General features: G+C 45.0%; 1 protein-coding gene across 4 annotated transcripts in view; it reads left to right on the top strand.

Moving 5' to 3' along the window:
* ACMSD (aminocarboxymuconate semialdehyde decarboxylase) overlaps positions 1–16,686 on the top strand; it is a 78,026-nt gene that overhangs the window by 36,442 nt on the left and 24,898 nt on the right. For all 4 annotated transcript variants that reach the window (XR_010919898.1, XM_067549540.1, XM_067549538.1 and 1 more), the window contains exons 2-3: positions 1,892–1,936; positions 6,108–6,204. Coding sequence is in view for 3 of the 4 variants with exons in the window: in XM_067549538.1 (XP_067405639.1) it covers positions 1,892–1,936; positions 6,108–6,204 (142 nt within the window). In the remaining variant the exon portion in view is untranslated. The remainder of the gene's footprint in view (positions 1–1,891; positions 1,937–6,107; positions 6,205–16,686) is intronic.

The following is a 16,686-nucleotide window of genomic DNA, read 5'->3' as shown; positions in this document are numbered from 1 at the left end:
TGTTGTTTCTATCTTAAAATACTCTTCTGTACAGTAAGGTACAGCCCCAAAACAGTAAGGTACTTGAGCATGTGCCACCTTTAAGCATGTGAGTCAGGCACCTTAAAATCAATTCTTAGACACACGTTTATGTATCTTATGAACCAGAGGCTAAAGGCTCAATCCTGCAAGTGCACTAACCCAGTCCAGCAAAATACTCAAGCATGTATTTGACTTAAGCACCTGAATAGTCTTGCTGAAGTCAAAGGAACTATTTACATACTTAAAGCGAAGCATATACTTGGATATTTTGCAGGACTATGCTAGAGTGATCAGCACCTTGGAGGATTGATCCCTAAAGAGGACTTTTAAAAGCATGTACTGGCTTGATACTGTGAAGCTCTAAGCTCCCTCTACAAGGTGCTGAGCACTCTCAGGTCAACACCATGCAGGATCCAGCTGCCAGAGATTTAAGAGAATTTTTGCCATTAAATCAAGGAATATGTGCTAGAGTCAGACACAAAGGAAAGCTTTTGCTACTATAATAATTGTGAAGGTTCACCAGCTGATCTTACTGGCACTATTCTGTAATTGGCTACACTCCAAAAATAATGCAAATGTTCAGATTTCTAAGTGTGTCCCTTGGTTTCAGAGTATTCATTTATGGTTTATGAATGCCTTCCTTTTTAAAGGAGAAAAGCATCATAAACAATAAAAAAATTAAATAAATACTTGAAAGTTTGTCTTATAAGTAGTGGTAACATGCAATTATTCTTATGAGTCTTAATAACTGTCTACAATGGCAAGATGTCAGATTTCAAAATAATCAAATGTTCCTCTAATATTTTCTATCTATACTGTACAGTTAATTGGTCCTGTAACATTTACTCTTTAATCATTTTATTAATATATTCCCGGTGGGAAAACTGACAATTCTCAATTCTTATTGTTTGTTCTTGATATGTATTTAGAGCTTCAAGAATCTATCTCCAGATCCATGGTATTTAATTGTAGTTTTCATATGGAAAAATCTCTTAACCTTACCTAATTGAATCTTCCATACATGCATCTTTGGAAAAGAAAACACACTGTGCAGATGAGGATGTCATTGTGAAGAGTGCTGTGCAAATACATAGTTAGATGCTAAATGAGTATATGTGTAAGATTATGTGGATGAAGTACTGCTACAGATCCATGTAATACACACGGCATATGACATAGTTTCTCACAAACATGCATATATCCTGTGCTAGATCCTCAACTGGTGTAAATCTACGTAGGTCTATTCAGTTCAGTGGAGCAATGCTAATTAACACCAGCTGAGGTTCTGACCATATGTTCACCATAAGTATGTAAGTGCACCACACTTCGCCCGGCTGCCTTTCATCAGATGAAACAGTCCTACATTTGATAGCCTAAAGAAGATGTGGTTTTCATCCACTTTTAGCTAATGAAGCTCTAAAAGGATATTAACCATGAAAATGAATCATAGAAATTATAAATCAGTGGAAAACACTCTTAAAAAGAGGATGAGTCTGTCTTAACTATTTCTTAGTTGACTATCTATGGTACCTAAGTATGAGACAATAATAAGCATCAGGCATTTCCACAAAAGGCTGTTGCCTCTCTCACTTTGGTGCAGTAGATATTTTTGTTTTATTTATTTTATTTTAGTCCTTCTCCTCCTTCTCTTCTCTCTTTCGTGGCTTTTTGTGTTTCTTTCTTGCCTCTTGCTTCCCTCTCCTCTTTGTCCTTTTCTGGGTCCATCAGATGGAGATGCTGGTATTGGAAGGGAAGGCTTTATCAGTGAGGTGCATCTTGCACTTGGATCTGTCTAACTGCATGAAATGAGCCTTTGATTTTCATTCCACAGCATGGTCTAATCACTTGTCTTTTCTTCCTCCCTTCACAGAGATATGGTTATGGTGGATGGGTTCAACTGGACCACCATTGCAAGGTACACTGTTTCTTATTCCTTAAGGCCTTATTGTGGTGTCAGCCCATCTATACCCTTTAAAAAGCAGAGTGCCAATACGATTGATGTTTAACATACCATTCCATTTGGATACATCCTTTTATGAAGCAACATTACTCCAAACACTGAAATATCACCATAGATTTGTCTGTTAAAGAACTGAGATAGGGTATAAGATGACCTAACATCTTCATAATCACTGCAGCCTAATATTCAGAATGGGTAGCTCTAAAAAACAGATTTTAATAAGATGACACAGCATAACTTGGATCAAATTAAAATCTTTTTTCCATAGAATCACCAATTTTAGAACTTAACTTAGAAATCTTCTGACATTATATAGCTGTCTAGAAGGAGAAGAAAACACAAATGGAACTATCTAACCATATTTTAATAGAAATTAGAGAACTAGAACATCAAAGAACTTTCAAAAAGAAGAAAGAGTAATTCATTCCTCAGCTTTATAACAAGGACAGCAAAGACAGAACAGTGGTTTCAATCGGAACAGTATGCAGCCTTTTGGGGCCGTACTGTACACAGAGCTGTGTGCACAACTGATTTTTCAGTTCCGTGGCTAGCGCCATGCAGAAGAAGGTAATTCTATTTTGCAGAGAATTTTGTTATTTAAAAATCTGGTTTTTGTTCCAATTTTCAACAAAACCTCCAAAATTCTCCCCAAATGGGACATTTTGGTTTTGATAAACTGGCAAATTCCAATGAAAAACTGTTTTTTTTAGTATTTTTTCCAAATAGCTCTAGTTGTGGTGTATATAACCACAATCTGCAGCAGGGGGCAGTGCAGAAGTGATATACCTCAGCAGGTGATACCAGATGCATTGTGTCTCAAAATGCTACTAGCAGCACAGAGAGAACACAGCCACTGTGACAGAATATGCACTCCCTTCTAGGATGAGCCAGCTCCCTTCCCACACCCCCAGCCTTCTGGAGAGGCTAGCACTATTATTGGCACTAGCCTGGAGCAGTCCTTGCTCTCAGTGGAGCACAGGGACTGCCAATTGATCCAGCCCCCTCAGGTTCACAAGACAGGGAAGATTACTTATACCCTCTCCATATGCCACACTTACCTGTGCAATGCTAGGAACAATTGAGCCCTTAACATAAAATTTAAGAATAATTTGTTGGTAATAATAATAAATAAAATATTTTATAGTGCCATAAGTTTATACATGAGACACAGCCTGGCCTGAGGAGCTTTAAATTTAAATAATACAGGACATATGGACACAAGAGAAGAGGCAAGCTAACACCTCAGGAGTCTGATCCGATCACCTACTGAAGTCAATGGGAGTCTTTCCACTGACTTCAGTAGATGCTGGATCAGGTCCCACGATTTTATTATGACGAGAAAGGAAAAGTGGGTGTTTGAAGAGATGGGGTAAGGAGGAGGGTTGGGTACATAGGGCACTGGGCTTTAAGAGACTTGTGTTCAGTTTGCATCACAGCCACAGACTTCCTGTGCTACCTTGGGCACCTGCCTCAGTTCCCCATATGATGTAAAATGGTGGTAATATCCTGGCCATACGGGGTTGTTGTAAGGATACAATCTATTAATGACTGTGAGGTGCTCAGATACTGTGGTGATGCATGGTTTGTTAGCTAAGGAGGGATCTGAAGAAAAGAAGGAGATATTTAGTGAGTAAGAACAGGAATAGTGAGCAACAGGACACAAGGTGCACAGCTGAGAGTGCAAAAAGGAGAGACATCCTTACTCCAGCTAAGAGCATGAGCACATGCTTTACTTTAAGCATGTACACACTCCCATTTAAGTCAACTAACTAAAAACAGTTACAGTATAAAATGGTTTCCAATTTAGATGGTGAGTTTAAAAAGACATAGTTAGGGTTAATCTGGTCCCATCTTCTGTGGTTCAGACATGACTTCCATGTGGGAACTCTGAACCGAGAGATACAGGGATGAATGATATTTGAGTGACTAGATCGGTGCAAAGACACAAAAATAAATATTCAGTGCATGGCATTTTCAGGGTGTTGCCTCAGTATCCCCTTCAGGTTTAACCTAATGAAGACAGTAACTGATGTGCTCTGCTTAAAAAGAAAAAAAAAGCCTCACTTCCATGATTCTCACTAAAGATCTAACTATTACATGTGTTAAGTAAAACATAGGCTGAGATTTTCCAAGCTACCTGAGGAATTTAGATGCTATTTTCCTATTCATCTTAATGGGAACAGGACATCCAAATCCTTTGGGATCTTGGAAAATCAAAGCCACTTGTGTGTCTGTATTTGAGTCTGTTTGAGAGCACATGTAAGTAATGGAAATAAAGCTGAGAAGGTTGATAAAAATGCAACATCTATTTATTACCAGAACATTCCAATGCCAAAAGCATCACTGAGATTTAAAACCATGGAATATTTTAAAGATTCAGTTGGGCAGGAATCCCATGGCAAGCAGCACCCTGGGCTATAAAGGAAATCCCATCCAGCCTGCCTCTGTCAAAGTAGTTGGATGATACTGTTCTTGGGAGGGAATAGAATAAAGTCCTTTGCAGAGGACTGGAGCAAACAAAAATGTTTCTTAGGATGAGAGCAGGAAAAAGCTTTTTATATGACATGGTAAAGGAGAATAAGGATCAAACTGTAAAAAATTAATTAGCTGGGAATTGCAGAGACAGAATGTCGATATCAGAGCGGGCCTTAGGGCTTCACTGCATCTAGCTGCTATCCACTATGCCTCCCCTCCACACCCTTTACAGAGAGGTTCCCAGCCACTGAATCAATGTAATCGCAGATCCTGTAGCCCTTCACCCCCAACATGTCTGCTCTACGCCCATGCCTCTCCACCACGCACACACCGAATATTGCAAGGTCCAGAGATAACTTAATCCAGCTATCTGCCATGGTTCAGCTTTCATGCATTCCCAATACCCAATAGAAGCAGCTAAGAGCATCTGCGAACTTTCAGACCTTGCAGCTATTGATGGGTTATGTTCCAGAATAAAACAATAGGAAAATGGACTGTTGCAGTTGCTTTTGGTATTGAATCACTAGCTCTAATAACATGTCCATAAGATCATGTGGTTATGTACAGTTGCAACATTCATTTTTTCCTTGGCTTGATTTGACAAGATAGTGACCACACAAGGTCTTTGGCCAGTTGTCAAACCAATCAAAAATTAAAGTCAGAAGTGTTGCACTGCTCTCTTCACTTAATTAAAGGGACACAGTCAAAGTTAGTGATCTTTGCATTAAAAACTATATTGCTATAGTTGAGGGAATTGTTTTACATTGGATCTTTTTCCCTGATATGAATGCTTCAGTATTCCTTCTTATATTACTAAGAAGAAAATTCAACCTGCAGCTTCCATTCGGGCTGATTCTATCTCCGTTGCACAGGGTGAATCTGCAGAATTCCACTGAATTTATAGAGTTACTCTGAATTCTCTCTGGCGTTACTAAGGCTATGTCTACACTGACGGCGGCAAAGTCGCTGCCGTCAGATTGACTTATCTGGATCGACTGAGCGGTCAGTGAAGACCCGCTCAGTTGATACAGAAGTCGACATTATTAATCCACCCCCGCAAGTGGTGTAGCACCGCGTCGACAAGAACGCGGTTCCCGTCGGCGCAGTGCAGTGAAGACGGCGCGCAGAAGAGAAGCACAGCAGTCGACAGGAGTTACGCACATTCTTTGCGTACTTTGCGTAACTCCTGTTGACTGCCGCTGAATCACGGAGGTAAGTGTGGACCAAGTAAGATGATTTTTGAGCCCGCCGACTTCCAAAGAAATTGGGCACCCCTGATGGCAGAATTTGGTTTATGGTCAATAAACAGCACTCATAAGCATCATTGTGATATCAAATGCAGGCGCCTGAATGATGGAGGACAAACTTTAGTTAAGGAAAGTGTTTCAAGATAATGAAGAGTATTATAAACAGCAATAGAGAGAGGATTATTTTTAAATTATGAAAAAGATACTTTGATAGTGTCCTTTTGAATTACAGATTATTTCTAAATAATTTTTTTGGAAATTTTTCTTCTATTGAACAAAAATTTAGGGCCTAAATTCTAGCATTGGTGGGGCACTGGCAGCCCCACGTACTTCTAAGACGGTAGAATTTAGGCCATAATATCTTGACACAACTGTATTACTGTAATGAAAATTTCATTTCACAGGGGGAGGCAAAAATGATGAAGGAGGGAAAGATTTTCAGAGTTATCCAAGAGAACTGCTGGAATCCGGAGATTCGGATTAAAGAGATGAACCAGTCAGGTAACTCCAAAAAGGAAATGTAGTAATCATAAATAAAATAGAACAATTTAAGCTTTCGGGTCAAAGTGTTTTACAATAACATTAAAATCAAAAGGTTTTGCAGAGTTACAAATTAGTTTAAATCAATTGCAAGTCAGTGAAAACAAATACACTTCACATTTAGACTCCAAAGAGACAGATTCTCATACCTTTTGATAGCTGGCTCCAGAAGTAGTCTAAATTAATTTCTGTGCAGGAAGGTACAAGTTAATGAGCATGGGTGTCAGAATGTGGCCTCAAAAAGAAGAATACGCATTCCTGATTTTAAAAGTGGCCTATAAATGAGAAAAATATGTTTGAGCTTTTTCTTTGCTTTTGATTATTTATTTTAAAAAAAGAAAAAGAACAGAACTTTCTGCCATGTTTTATTTTCCTGATTGTTTTCGCAATACATTGTCTACCACTTTTTTGCTAGAGGACTGTGAGTAACTGGAGAACTACTGGAGTTATGTTATTAGATGAGACAGGAGGCCCTGATCCAGTAAGCATATGCCTAACCTTGTTAAGCTTCAAAAGGACCACTTGTGTGTATCATTAGGTGTATGCAATTATCTTCAAGGACTTGTGTTGAATAGGTGAGGTCCAAGAGAACTGGAGAAGGGCAAACATGGTATCTATCTTTAAAAAGGAGAACAAAGAGGACCTGCAGAATTATATACCAATCAGTCTAACTTAGATATATGAGAATATACTGGAACAAATTATTAAACAATCAATTTGTAGGCACTTAGAGAATAATAGGATGATAACAAATCCATGTTGGCTATTACTTAAGAACAAATAATGCCAAAGCAACCTAATTTCCTTCTTTGACAGGATTACTGGCCTAGTGCAGGTGTGTGTGGGTGGGTGGGTGGGTGTGGGGGGGAGCGATAGATTGGACTTATCCTGATTTTAGTAAAGCTTTTGACACATTCCCACAGGACATTTTCTTAAGCAAACAAGGGAAATGTGGTCTAGATGAAATTTCTATTAGGTGGGGGCACAATATTTGAGAACGTGTATTCAGAGTATTTATAATCGTTCGCTGTCAAACTGGGAGGACGTATCGAGTGCGATTCTGCATGAGTCAGTCCTGATTCAGATACTATTCAATATTTTCATTAATAACTTGGATAATAGAGTGGAGAGTATGCGTCTAAAATTTGCAGAAGACGTAAAGCGAGGAGGGGTTGCAAGCACTTGGAAGGACAAGATTACAATTCAAAAGGACCTTAATAAATTGGAGAATTGGTCTGAAATCCACAGGATGAAATTCAATAAAGACAAATGCAAAGTACTACACTTAAGAAGGAAAAATCAATTGCACAACTATGAAATAGAAAATAACTGGCTAGGCAGTAGCACTGCTGAAAAAGATCTGAGAGTGATAGTGGATCACAAATTAAATATGAAACAATGTGATCCAGTGGCAAAAAGGCAATCATTCTGGGTGTATTAAATAGGAGTGTCAGTGAATAGGATGTGGCTGGTAGTGCTTGTAAGTCACTCTCCAGTTGAAGGAGAAATCAACAACACAGACCCTGAGTATTTTCTTAGTGTAACTTGTCTTATTTACATTATATACAGCAGTCCTGGAACAGAAGAGATCATAAGTGGCATACAGGCAACCCCCTCTTTCAGAAATCTAAAGCGCCCCGACATCAATGATTTATTCCCAGGGAACAACTCTGCCCCAAGAGTTGATTCTAGTTAGAAAGAGAAATTCATAGATTCCAAAGCCAGAAGGGACCATTGTGATCATCTAGTTTGACTTCCTGTATAACATATGCCACAGAATTTCCCAAAAATAATTCCTAGAGCATATCTTTCAGAAAAACTCCAATCTTAATTTAAAAGTTGTCAGTGGTGGAGAACCACGACCCTTGGTAATTGTTCCAATGGCAGAGTGCAAATTCTCCTGCTATTTGCACTGGCTCTCCCAAAAAGAAACTACATTACAAAACTAACAATGCAGCATTTCTTCAAATGACTGAACAGTGCTCACACATTAAGAAAAATAATTTATAAAACTATGCGTGACAGCACCAGCTGGTGACTCTTGCCATAACAATATCAAATCCTACTAGAGAAGTCTACAGAAATGAGCTCCATAGGAACAGTAATTGTAGGAAAGAACACTGGGACTCTCTTAGTTTGCATTTGTCAGAAAAAGAGTATAATTTAGAGATTCTTGGCAAAATAAAAAGTAAGATCTAGAAAGACACTTTATAGAAAAATATCAAAAGATATTACTGATATTCAGAACACAAAGATGTATCCAATTTAAAATCTGAATATAGTTCTTCACTTTAAAAAGTTGAGTTCTCTGTTTTATTTTTAAGCTGAGACTTAGTACTGATAAACTGAATAAACTGATACTGAATAAGCTGATACTTTAAAAATAATATTAAATATACACATTTTCTTTAATTAGACAAAGTTCAGTGGTGAATAAAACTGTAGTCTGGAAACCAAGAGAAGACAATTCAGGTATTATATTCCTGATGTTTCTAAGATTAAAAAAATAACAAGCAGAAACAAACTTTTCAGGACTTTTTTATGCATTATAAAGAAGCAAACTAAAAGAGTCAAATACATTTTTTTTTGCTTTGCACATCACTTTTAATAAGCAGTGAATTCCTCAAAGGATAATAACTACAGGCCATATCTGATTCTTGTTCCAATCACAGAGCTGCAGCTATTGACTTCACAGACAATTTTGAGTAAGAAAGATTGAGGGTAGAATCATGGCCCTAAAAATGGCACAATTTGGAAGGTGTGATGGGACATGCTTGTTCCGCACTGGTTCTTCAAGGGTTAATTTTATCATGTGGGCTGAGAAGAACACACCCCCTCAACCCTGCTGGGCATGCTACAGCTGGAGTCTAGGTATAAGAGGAAACCAAGGACCCTATTTGAGGCTGGCTGCTGAAGGGAGAGGATGCATAGAGCCGGCTTTCTTCAGGGAGCTGCGATAGGCTCTGAACCCAGAACTAAAGCACGCAGAGCCCCAGATGAATTCCAGGCTGTCAGATGAAGTCAGAGAAGGGACTGAGCCTGCACCAGCTGAGGACCCTGGAGGCCCCAGAGAATCATGGGTCATCACCACAGAAGACAGGGTAGGAAGTAGCCAAGGGGACTTAAATGTTGCTGCTGTGAGGGAATTGGGGAACTGGTCAGCATGTTTTGGAAGGATCCCCGCTGACTTGGGGATGAGTACCCCCACCACTGTCAGGGCCCTAGGCTGTGGCTCAGAGGAGCCGGGAGGATCTGAGCCCCTTTACCCTGGGTGCCACACACCCCTAGGTGGTGCCCCATTTCCCCAATGTGCCTGTAAGCTAAATTATCCCACAGAGGTGGGTGACTTTATTGACTCCAGCCATTAGGCCATGTTGCCCTGACCAAAAGGGTCACTTTATTTACTCTGGCCCTTAGTAGGATGGCCCTGGTTTGCAGGGCAGCAAGGCCTAAGGGCTGGAGTCAGTGGGAACTTGCTGTCTTGCGAACCAGGGCCATCCCACCATGGCCACTGGGCCATACCGCCCTGAGGGAAGGGGCAACCATATTGACTCTGGCCATTAAGCCATACAGTTCTGAGAGAGAAGAGCCACACTGACATTGGCCATTAAGCTGCACCCTCTGAGGCTAAGGGGGTCGGGGCACACAGCCACAAGGCTATAGCAATCCCTACCCACCCCAAATGGCGGACGGGCACGCTTGCCCTGCAACAGGAGAGAAGATGGAAGGAGTTTCTCTCAATTGAAGAAAGCTGGTAACCAGCAGGATAAGGTGTCATTAATTCAGGTAACTTAGGCCCTGTTTGTGAAAAACTTTATTCAGCAACATAAGAACTTTATCACTGATAAGAAATGCAACTGGTATCCAGTGCACTGGAGCAGAGATTAGGTTACATGATCATACCTCCTGGCTCCAGCCAGAATACAAGCTGGTGTATAAAACAACTTAATTAAATGTAAACTGCAAAGCCAATGTGAAAACTGTTTTAAGATCACAATTTTATGCCAAATGCAACCCCTAGCCAAGCTGTGGGCAGCGCTGAAATTAAATATTAATTTTAACTAAGTTTTCTTTAATTCCTTTCCCCTCTGTGAAATTTTCTTGGTCCTTCCTGCTCAGAGAAGACATAGCAGAATGTATCCCATTCTATGTCATAATAAATACCATGGACTGCAATGAGATGCCTGCTGTTGCAGATGTGCATTCTGGAATATCAACAGTGAACTAGGACGTACCAAGAGGATTTCAGAAAAGTGTGGGGGAGGTGGGAAATACTTTTTCAAAAAGTAAGTTAAAACTCACGTATGTGATGATTCATTTCCCTCATCCCCTAACAGTGTGGTGACTGAGAACAATCTCTAAATCCATTTACAGTTTGCCTTTCTGCAAGCTGGAATGCCAGAAAATAAAGCATTAAAGCAATCTCCCTATCAGAAAAGGAAAGAAAAGACTGAATTCTGTAAATGACCTTAAGGCGGTAGAAATCTGAATTTACCACCTCATAGAAATAGATTATTCTGTTTTCCTTTAAAAATCAGAACACCGAGACTCTTATCTATTTATAGTTGATGACTGAATATCAGAGACTGCAAAAGAACCGGAGAATGAGGTAGCAGATTTAAGATGGTGTCAGGAAATAACAATTCATAGCTCAATTTTTGTAGCAATTAATATTTAAACATCCTTGGACATCTGTGTCCATATATTTAAGACAAGCTGATCAAATAGTGGAAGCAGAGGAAATGATCATCACATGAATGCATAAAAAGGAAAGTTGGATAATTAAATCCAAAAAAAGCAGGCAAAGGTTGAAGATTAATGGTCTCTGGGGACACTGGGAAGAGACGCAAACTGCACAATGTCAGATGGCTGTGATCACTTCCATAGCAAGTGCTGTTCCTCCTAAGCCTATATCATCATAACATTTCAAATGACCGGTGGTATCAAATGCTATTGAAATATGCAGCAATACATGAGCCAATAAGACCATCGCCTGCACATAGGAAGAAACAATTCACCATTTAACCACTGCTGTTCCAGCAGTTGTAAACCTAGCTTGCAACCTTCTAATAAACCGGTCTGAGGAAGCTGATTAAACAGTTGTTTGTTTGCACTCTCTTCAAACACTCTAGCAGGAAAGGATAAATAGGAAAAGATAAATAAGCTGCTGGACAGGAAACTATGGCTCTGTTAAGAAGAGGGCTGTAATGGGAGTTAATTGTTTTAATGTGATTGGAACAAGATACAATAATAATCTGTTAAGACATAGGAAGTGTTTCCAAAGGTGCTGATCCGGTGTTCACTGACACATTTTTGGAGAATGTAAGTGAGCCAGGGATCAAGGACCTTGATGTTCTCCCACTATACAGTGCAAAGAGGAGCAAAATGGCAAGAACATCCATAATGCTTCTGTATATAGGGGAAAATTGACTATATGACACTGAGAAACATCACTGGTACTGAATAGGAAGAAGCAGCGCACAGAGCATAGACACTCCCCTGTGCCATTGGTATGGGCAGGGTCGAGTGCAGAGATGCACCAAACCCAGCCCGTCGAGTCTTCTCCGGTGCCTGCATCTCTGTGCAGGAATCCTCCCCCGACTCTTGGGAGTGGGAGAGTGCCCCTGCCGACGCAGTCGACACCAGAGGCTTTTTTGGCGGCAAGAGCCTTGTTGGCCTTGCCTATGCCACCTCCAGCCCTCCCCTTCTCCCCCCCCCCCCCCCCCCCCCGCCAAGGGAGAAGGGGCCGATGTCCTGGGGCAAACCCGAGTTGGGTCCCCCCAAAGGACGGTGGAGATCCCCGCTGGACGTTCACCGGGGATAGAGCAAAGACGCTCCCCCAGCAGTCGCTCCAGGTTGGTGTCGTTGAGCTGGCCTCCTTTGACTCAGGGCGAGGAGTCTCCCTCTCAGCGCCGACATCAGTCCCGAGCACCAGAGGCAGAGCATGGCAAGAGGCGGCACTGGTCGATGTCTGCCAGATGGCACTTGGACAGCTCCCACTCCAGATCCCCAGCACGAGGAGTTCGCCCGCACCGAGGTGGCGCAGAACCTGTTCGCCATCAGAGGACCCAGCACCGTGGAGTCCCCGACGCAGAACCCGGTCACCGGAGTCCGGCTTGGCACCGTGGAGTTCGGAGCGGCACCAGTCTCGGTCACCGAAGGGCAAGCAGCACCAGAAGTCATCGGTACTGAGACGATGCTCCAGTACCTCAAGCTCTTCAGAGCACACCTCTGCTCGCTGGCACCATTCGCGGCGATGGAGGCAGCCCTCGTCGTCCTCCAGGTCGGAGACATCGAGAGGGCAATCCCCAGCACAGAAGGGCACCCGAAACTGAGGACGTGCACGGCACCGCTGGTTCAGTGGTTCGGGGTCTCCCAGGGAAGACAGTCATCGGGAGAGCTGACACCCCCACAAAGTGTCACAGCCTGTGGCGCAGTCAGCCCTGGGTTGGCCCCAGGGTCAATGGCCGCAACGATGGCCTTATTGAGCCCCATAGGGTATCTAGATGGGGCCGGGGCCCCAATCCATTCTGTCATCAGGGATGCAGTCCGTGCCTCCAGCACAGGAGAAGGCCCATAGATACCACTCTTTGGACGAGGAGTCGGACCCCATGGAGGGACCCTCTACAGGTGCAACCCTTTGTCAGGAGGGGGAGCACCCACAGGATGTGCCTTGGCAGTCCTCTTCTTCCTCACCGGACGAGGCAATCTCCCATGACCACATGGCGCCACTGGAGGATTTCAGGGCGCACCAGGAGCTGCTCAAGAGGGTGGCCTCTAACTTGGGGCTAGAGGTGAAGGAGTCAGAAGAGTCCGATGATAGCCTCTTTAGTGTGCTGGCGGCAGCTGCCCCAGTGAGAGTAGCCCTACCAGTCCATGAAAGGGTCCTCAAAATTGTAAAGGCCCTGTGGCAAACCCCTTTCTCGATCGCTCCTATGTCAAAGGTGGCTGAAAAAAAGTATTATGTCCCGGCTGAAAGGTTCGAGTATCTGTTCACTCACCAAGCCCCAGGAACCCTGTTGGTAGACGCGGCCAACCAGCAGGACAGGCAAGGTCAGCCAGGTTCCACTCCCACGAACAAAGGCGACAAAAAGTTGGATTTGTTTGGGAGAAAGATTTATTCTACGGCAGCCCTGCAGTTCAGGATTGCCAACCATCAGGCCCTCCTGAGTAGATATAATTTTAACTTGTGGGACTCCCTGAGGCGGTTCGCTGTGGCCCTGCCCCAGGACCAGGCCACAGACTTTACCACCATCCTGGACGAAGGAATCACGGTGTTAGGGCAGCACTCCAGACGTCCAGTGACACTGCTGACTCGGAGGGTAGGGCCATAGCCTCTGCCATTTCCATGAGAAGGTGCTTGTGGCAGCAATCCTCGGGCCTCTCCCAGGAGGTGCAGCAATCGATTCAGGACCTCCCCTTTGATGGGTCGGCCCTATTCTCCGACCAGACCAATGCGAAGCTGCGCCGTCTAAAGGACTCCGGGGCCACGTTTCGCTCCTTGGACCTGTACATGCCCCAGGCTTCCAGGCAGCAGTCACGGCCCCAGGCGCAGCAGCAGCCAAGGCCTCCGCCTCGGCCCTTTCAACCCTATAGAAATAGGGACAGAAATAGGGGGTTTAGAAGGAGGAATCAGCCCCCCAGCTCATCCTCAGCCCCCTAGCAGGGGCCCCCCAGGGGGTCGGGAAATCGGAGGAGGCAGTTTTGATGGTGCACCCGAGGGTGGTGCCCCTAATGCTCTCCTGGATCCACCCCGCCCCCTCCTAAACAAGGCCTTTCTATCCCAAATGGGCAAAGATCAAGTTGGACCATTGGGTCCTTGCGATAGTCTCAGGGGGCTACGCCCTACAGTTTACTTCTACCCCTCCCCCACCATCCCCCCCACGTCCCTCTTCAGGGACCCCTCTCATGAGCAACTCCTCTTGCAGGAAGTGATCACCCTCCTCAACATAGGAGTGGTGGAAATGGTCCCTCAAGGCAGAAGGGGAAAGGGGTTCTATTCGAGGTACTTCCTCATCCCCAAGGCAAAGGGGGGTCTGAGACCCATATTAGACCTGAATCATCTAAACAAATATGTCAAATGTCTCAGGTTTTGCATGGTTTCCCTAGCCTCCCTCCGTAATCCTTTCCCTGGATCCAGGAGACTGGTATGCCGCCCTCGACCTCAAGGACGCAGACTTTCAGGTATCTATCTTCCCCAGCCTCCGTTTCATGGTGGCTGGCTCCCACTACCAATTTACAGCCCTGCCCTTTGGCCTATCTTCGGCTCCAAGTGTGTTCACGAAATGCATGGCGGTTGTGGTTGCCCACCTGAAACGACAGGGTGTGCAAATCTTTCCTTATCTGTACGATTGGCTGATCAGGGGCGGGTCCAGGTCCCAAGTGCATGAGAGCGTGACCCTCACTTGCTCCACGTGCAGTAGGCTGGGACTGCTCATAAACGAGCACAAGTCCACACTAATCCCAGTGCAACGTATAGAATTCATTGGGGCAACCCTGGACGCCTCCCAGGCCAGAGCCTTCCTACCTCAGCCACGTTTCGAGGCAATGGTCTCTATCATCTCCCAGCTGCATCGATGCCCCATGACAACAGCCAGGCACTGCCTACAGCTGTTAGCCACATGGCGGCCTGCACGTACGTAATGAGACTGGCTTGCCTGAGGCTCAGACCACTTCAGGCGTGGTTGGCCTTGGTATATGTGCCAAGCAGACACCCATTGGACTGGGTGGTCACAGTTCCCCCGCCAGTCCTAGCCTCCCTAAACTGGTGGCGGACTCCCAGGGCAGTAATGAAGAGCATTCCGTTCAGGGAAGTGGTCCTGTCGGTCACCCTAATCTCCAATGCTTTGGATGTAGGATGGGGAGCCCACATCAGTGCCAACCTAGGCACTCAGGGGCTCTGGGCGGGGGAGGAGAGGCGCCTGCACATCAACATGAAGGAGCTGAGGGCCATTCGCCTAGCGTGCAAGGTGTTCCTCCGATTCCTGACAGGCAGAGTGGTGCAGGTGCTGACGGACAACACCACAGCCATGTTTTACATAAACAGGCAGGGGGAGCGCGCTCCTCAGCCCTCTGCGAGGAAATCATCCGCCTGTGGGACTTTGCTGTGAGACATGATTTCCACTTGACTGCCTCTCAGCTCCCAGGAGTGAGAAACGACGAGGCAGATCGCCTCAGCAGGTCGTTTCTATCCCCCCAGACTGGTTGTTGCACCCGGGGGTCGTGACTACAATCTTCCAGAAGTGGGGTGTTCCCCAACTGGACCTATTCGTGTCAGCCTGGAACACGAAGTGTCCAAGGTTCTGCTCGCTCTGGAGTTGCGAGACTGGGTCAATTTCCGACGTGTTCCTCATCAACTGGATGAGAGCTCTCATGTATGCGTTTCCGCCCATTCCACTCCTGCCCAAGGTCCTGCTGAAAATAAAGAGGGACAGGGTGGACATCATACTCATCGCTCCGGCCTGGCCGAGACAGCATTGGTTCAGCATGCTGCTGGACCTTTCGATCGCCCCACTCCTGGAGCTCCCGAGATGGCACGACCTTCTATCCCAGGATGATGGTCACCTGTCGCACCCGGACCTGGACTCCCTGCACCTCACAGCCTGGAGGCTCTGTGGCTAATGGAGGGAGAGAGAGCCTGCTCGGTGCAGGTCCAACAAGTCCTGCTGGACAGCAGGAAGCCTTCCACACAGGTTGTGTATCGGGCTAAGTGGAAGCAGTTTACCTGCTGGGTGGAGTGCCGGGGTATTCCGCCCAGCCTCTCGCCTATACAGGCGATCCTGGAGTACCTACTCCAGATAAAGCTCCAGGGTCTGGCGCTGGCCTCACTGAAGGTTCACCTGGCAGCCATTTCGGCCTTCCATGAGCCGTAGAGGGGAGATCCTTGTTCTCCCATCCCATGTCGGTCAGGTTCCTCAAGGGGGTGGAGAGGATTTATTCGCAGATCCGTGACCCGATGCCTCCCTGGGATCTCAACCTGGTCCTCTTGAGACTCAGGGGGCCCCCATTTGAACCCATGGCTTCATGCCCCCTGCTCATGCCTTCATGGAAGGTAGCCTTCCTGGTGGCCATTACCTCAGCTAGGAGGGTCTCCGAGATTAGGGCCTTGACCTCGGAGCCCCCTTATACAGTATTTTATAAGGCTAATGTGCAGTTAAGGCCGCATCCAGCCTTCCTGCCCAAGGTGGTTTCCCAATTTCATTGTAACCAAGATATTTTTCTCCCCATGTTTTTTCCCAAACCTCACGGTTCGGAGGAGGAGAGGAGATGGCATTCACTGGACGTGAGGCGAGCCCTGGCCTTCTCCGTCGAGCGTACAAAGCCATTCCAGAAATCAACACAGCTCTTCGTCGCAGTGGTTGACCAGATGAAAAGCTCACCTGTCTCCACCCAATGCATCTCCTTGTGGATTACATCATGCATCAGGTTCTGCGAGGGTACCAT

This window comes from Emydura macquarii, unplaced genomic scaffold, assembly GCF_026122565.2.
Source record: "Emydura macquarii macquarii isolate MOO-44397 ecotype Brisbane River unplaced genomic scaffold, CSIRO-AGI_Emac_v2 contig_1253, whole genome shotgun sequence".
In the NCBI taxonomy this organism is placed as follows: Eukaryota; Metazoa; Chordata; order Testudines; family Chelidae; genus Emydura; species Emydura macquarii.
The sequence above is the reverse complement of the archived record's forward strand: the minus strand, read 5'-3'. Positions and strand labels throughout refer to the sequence as shown.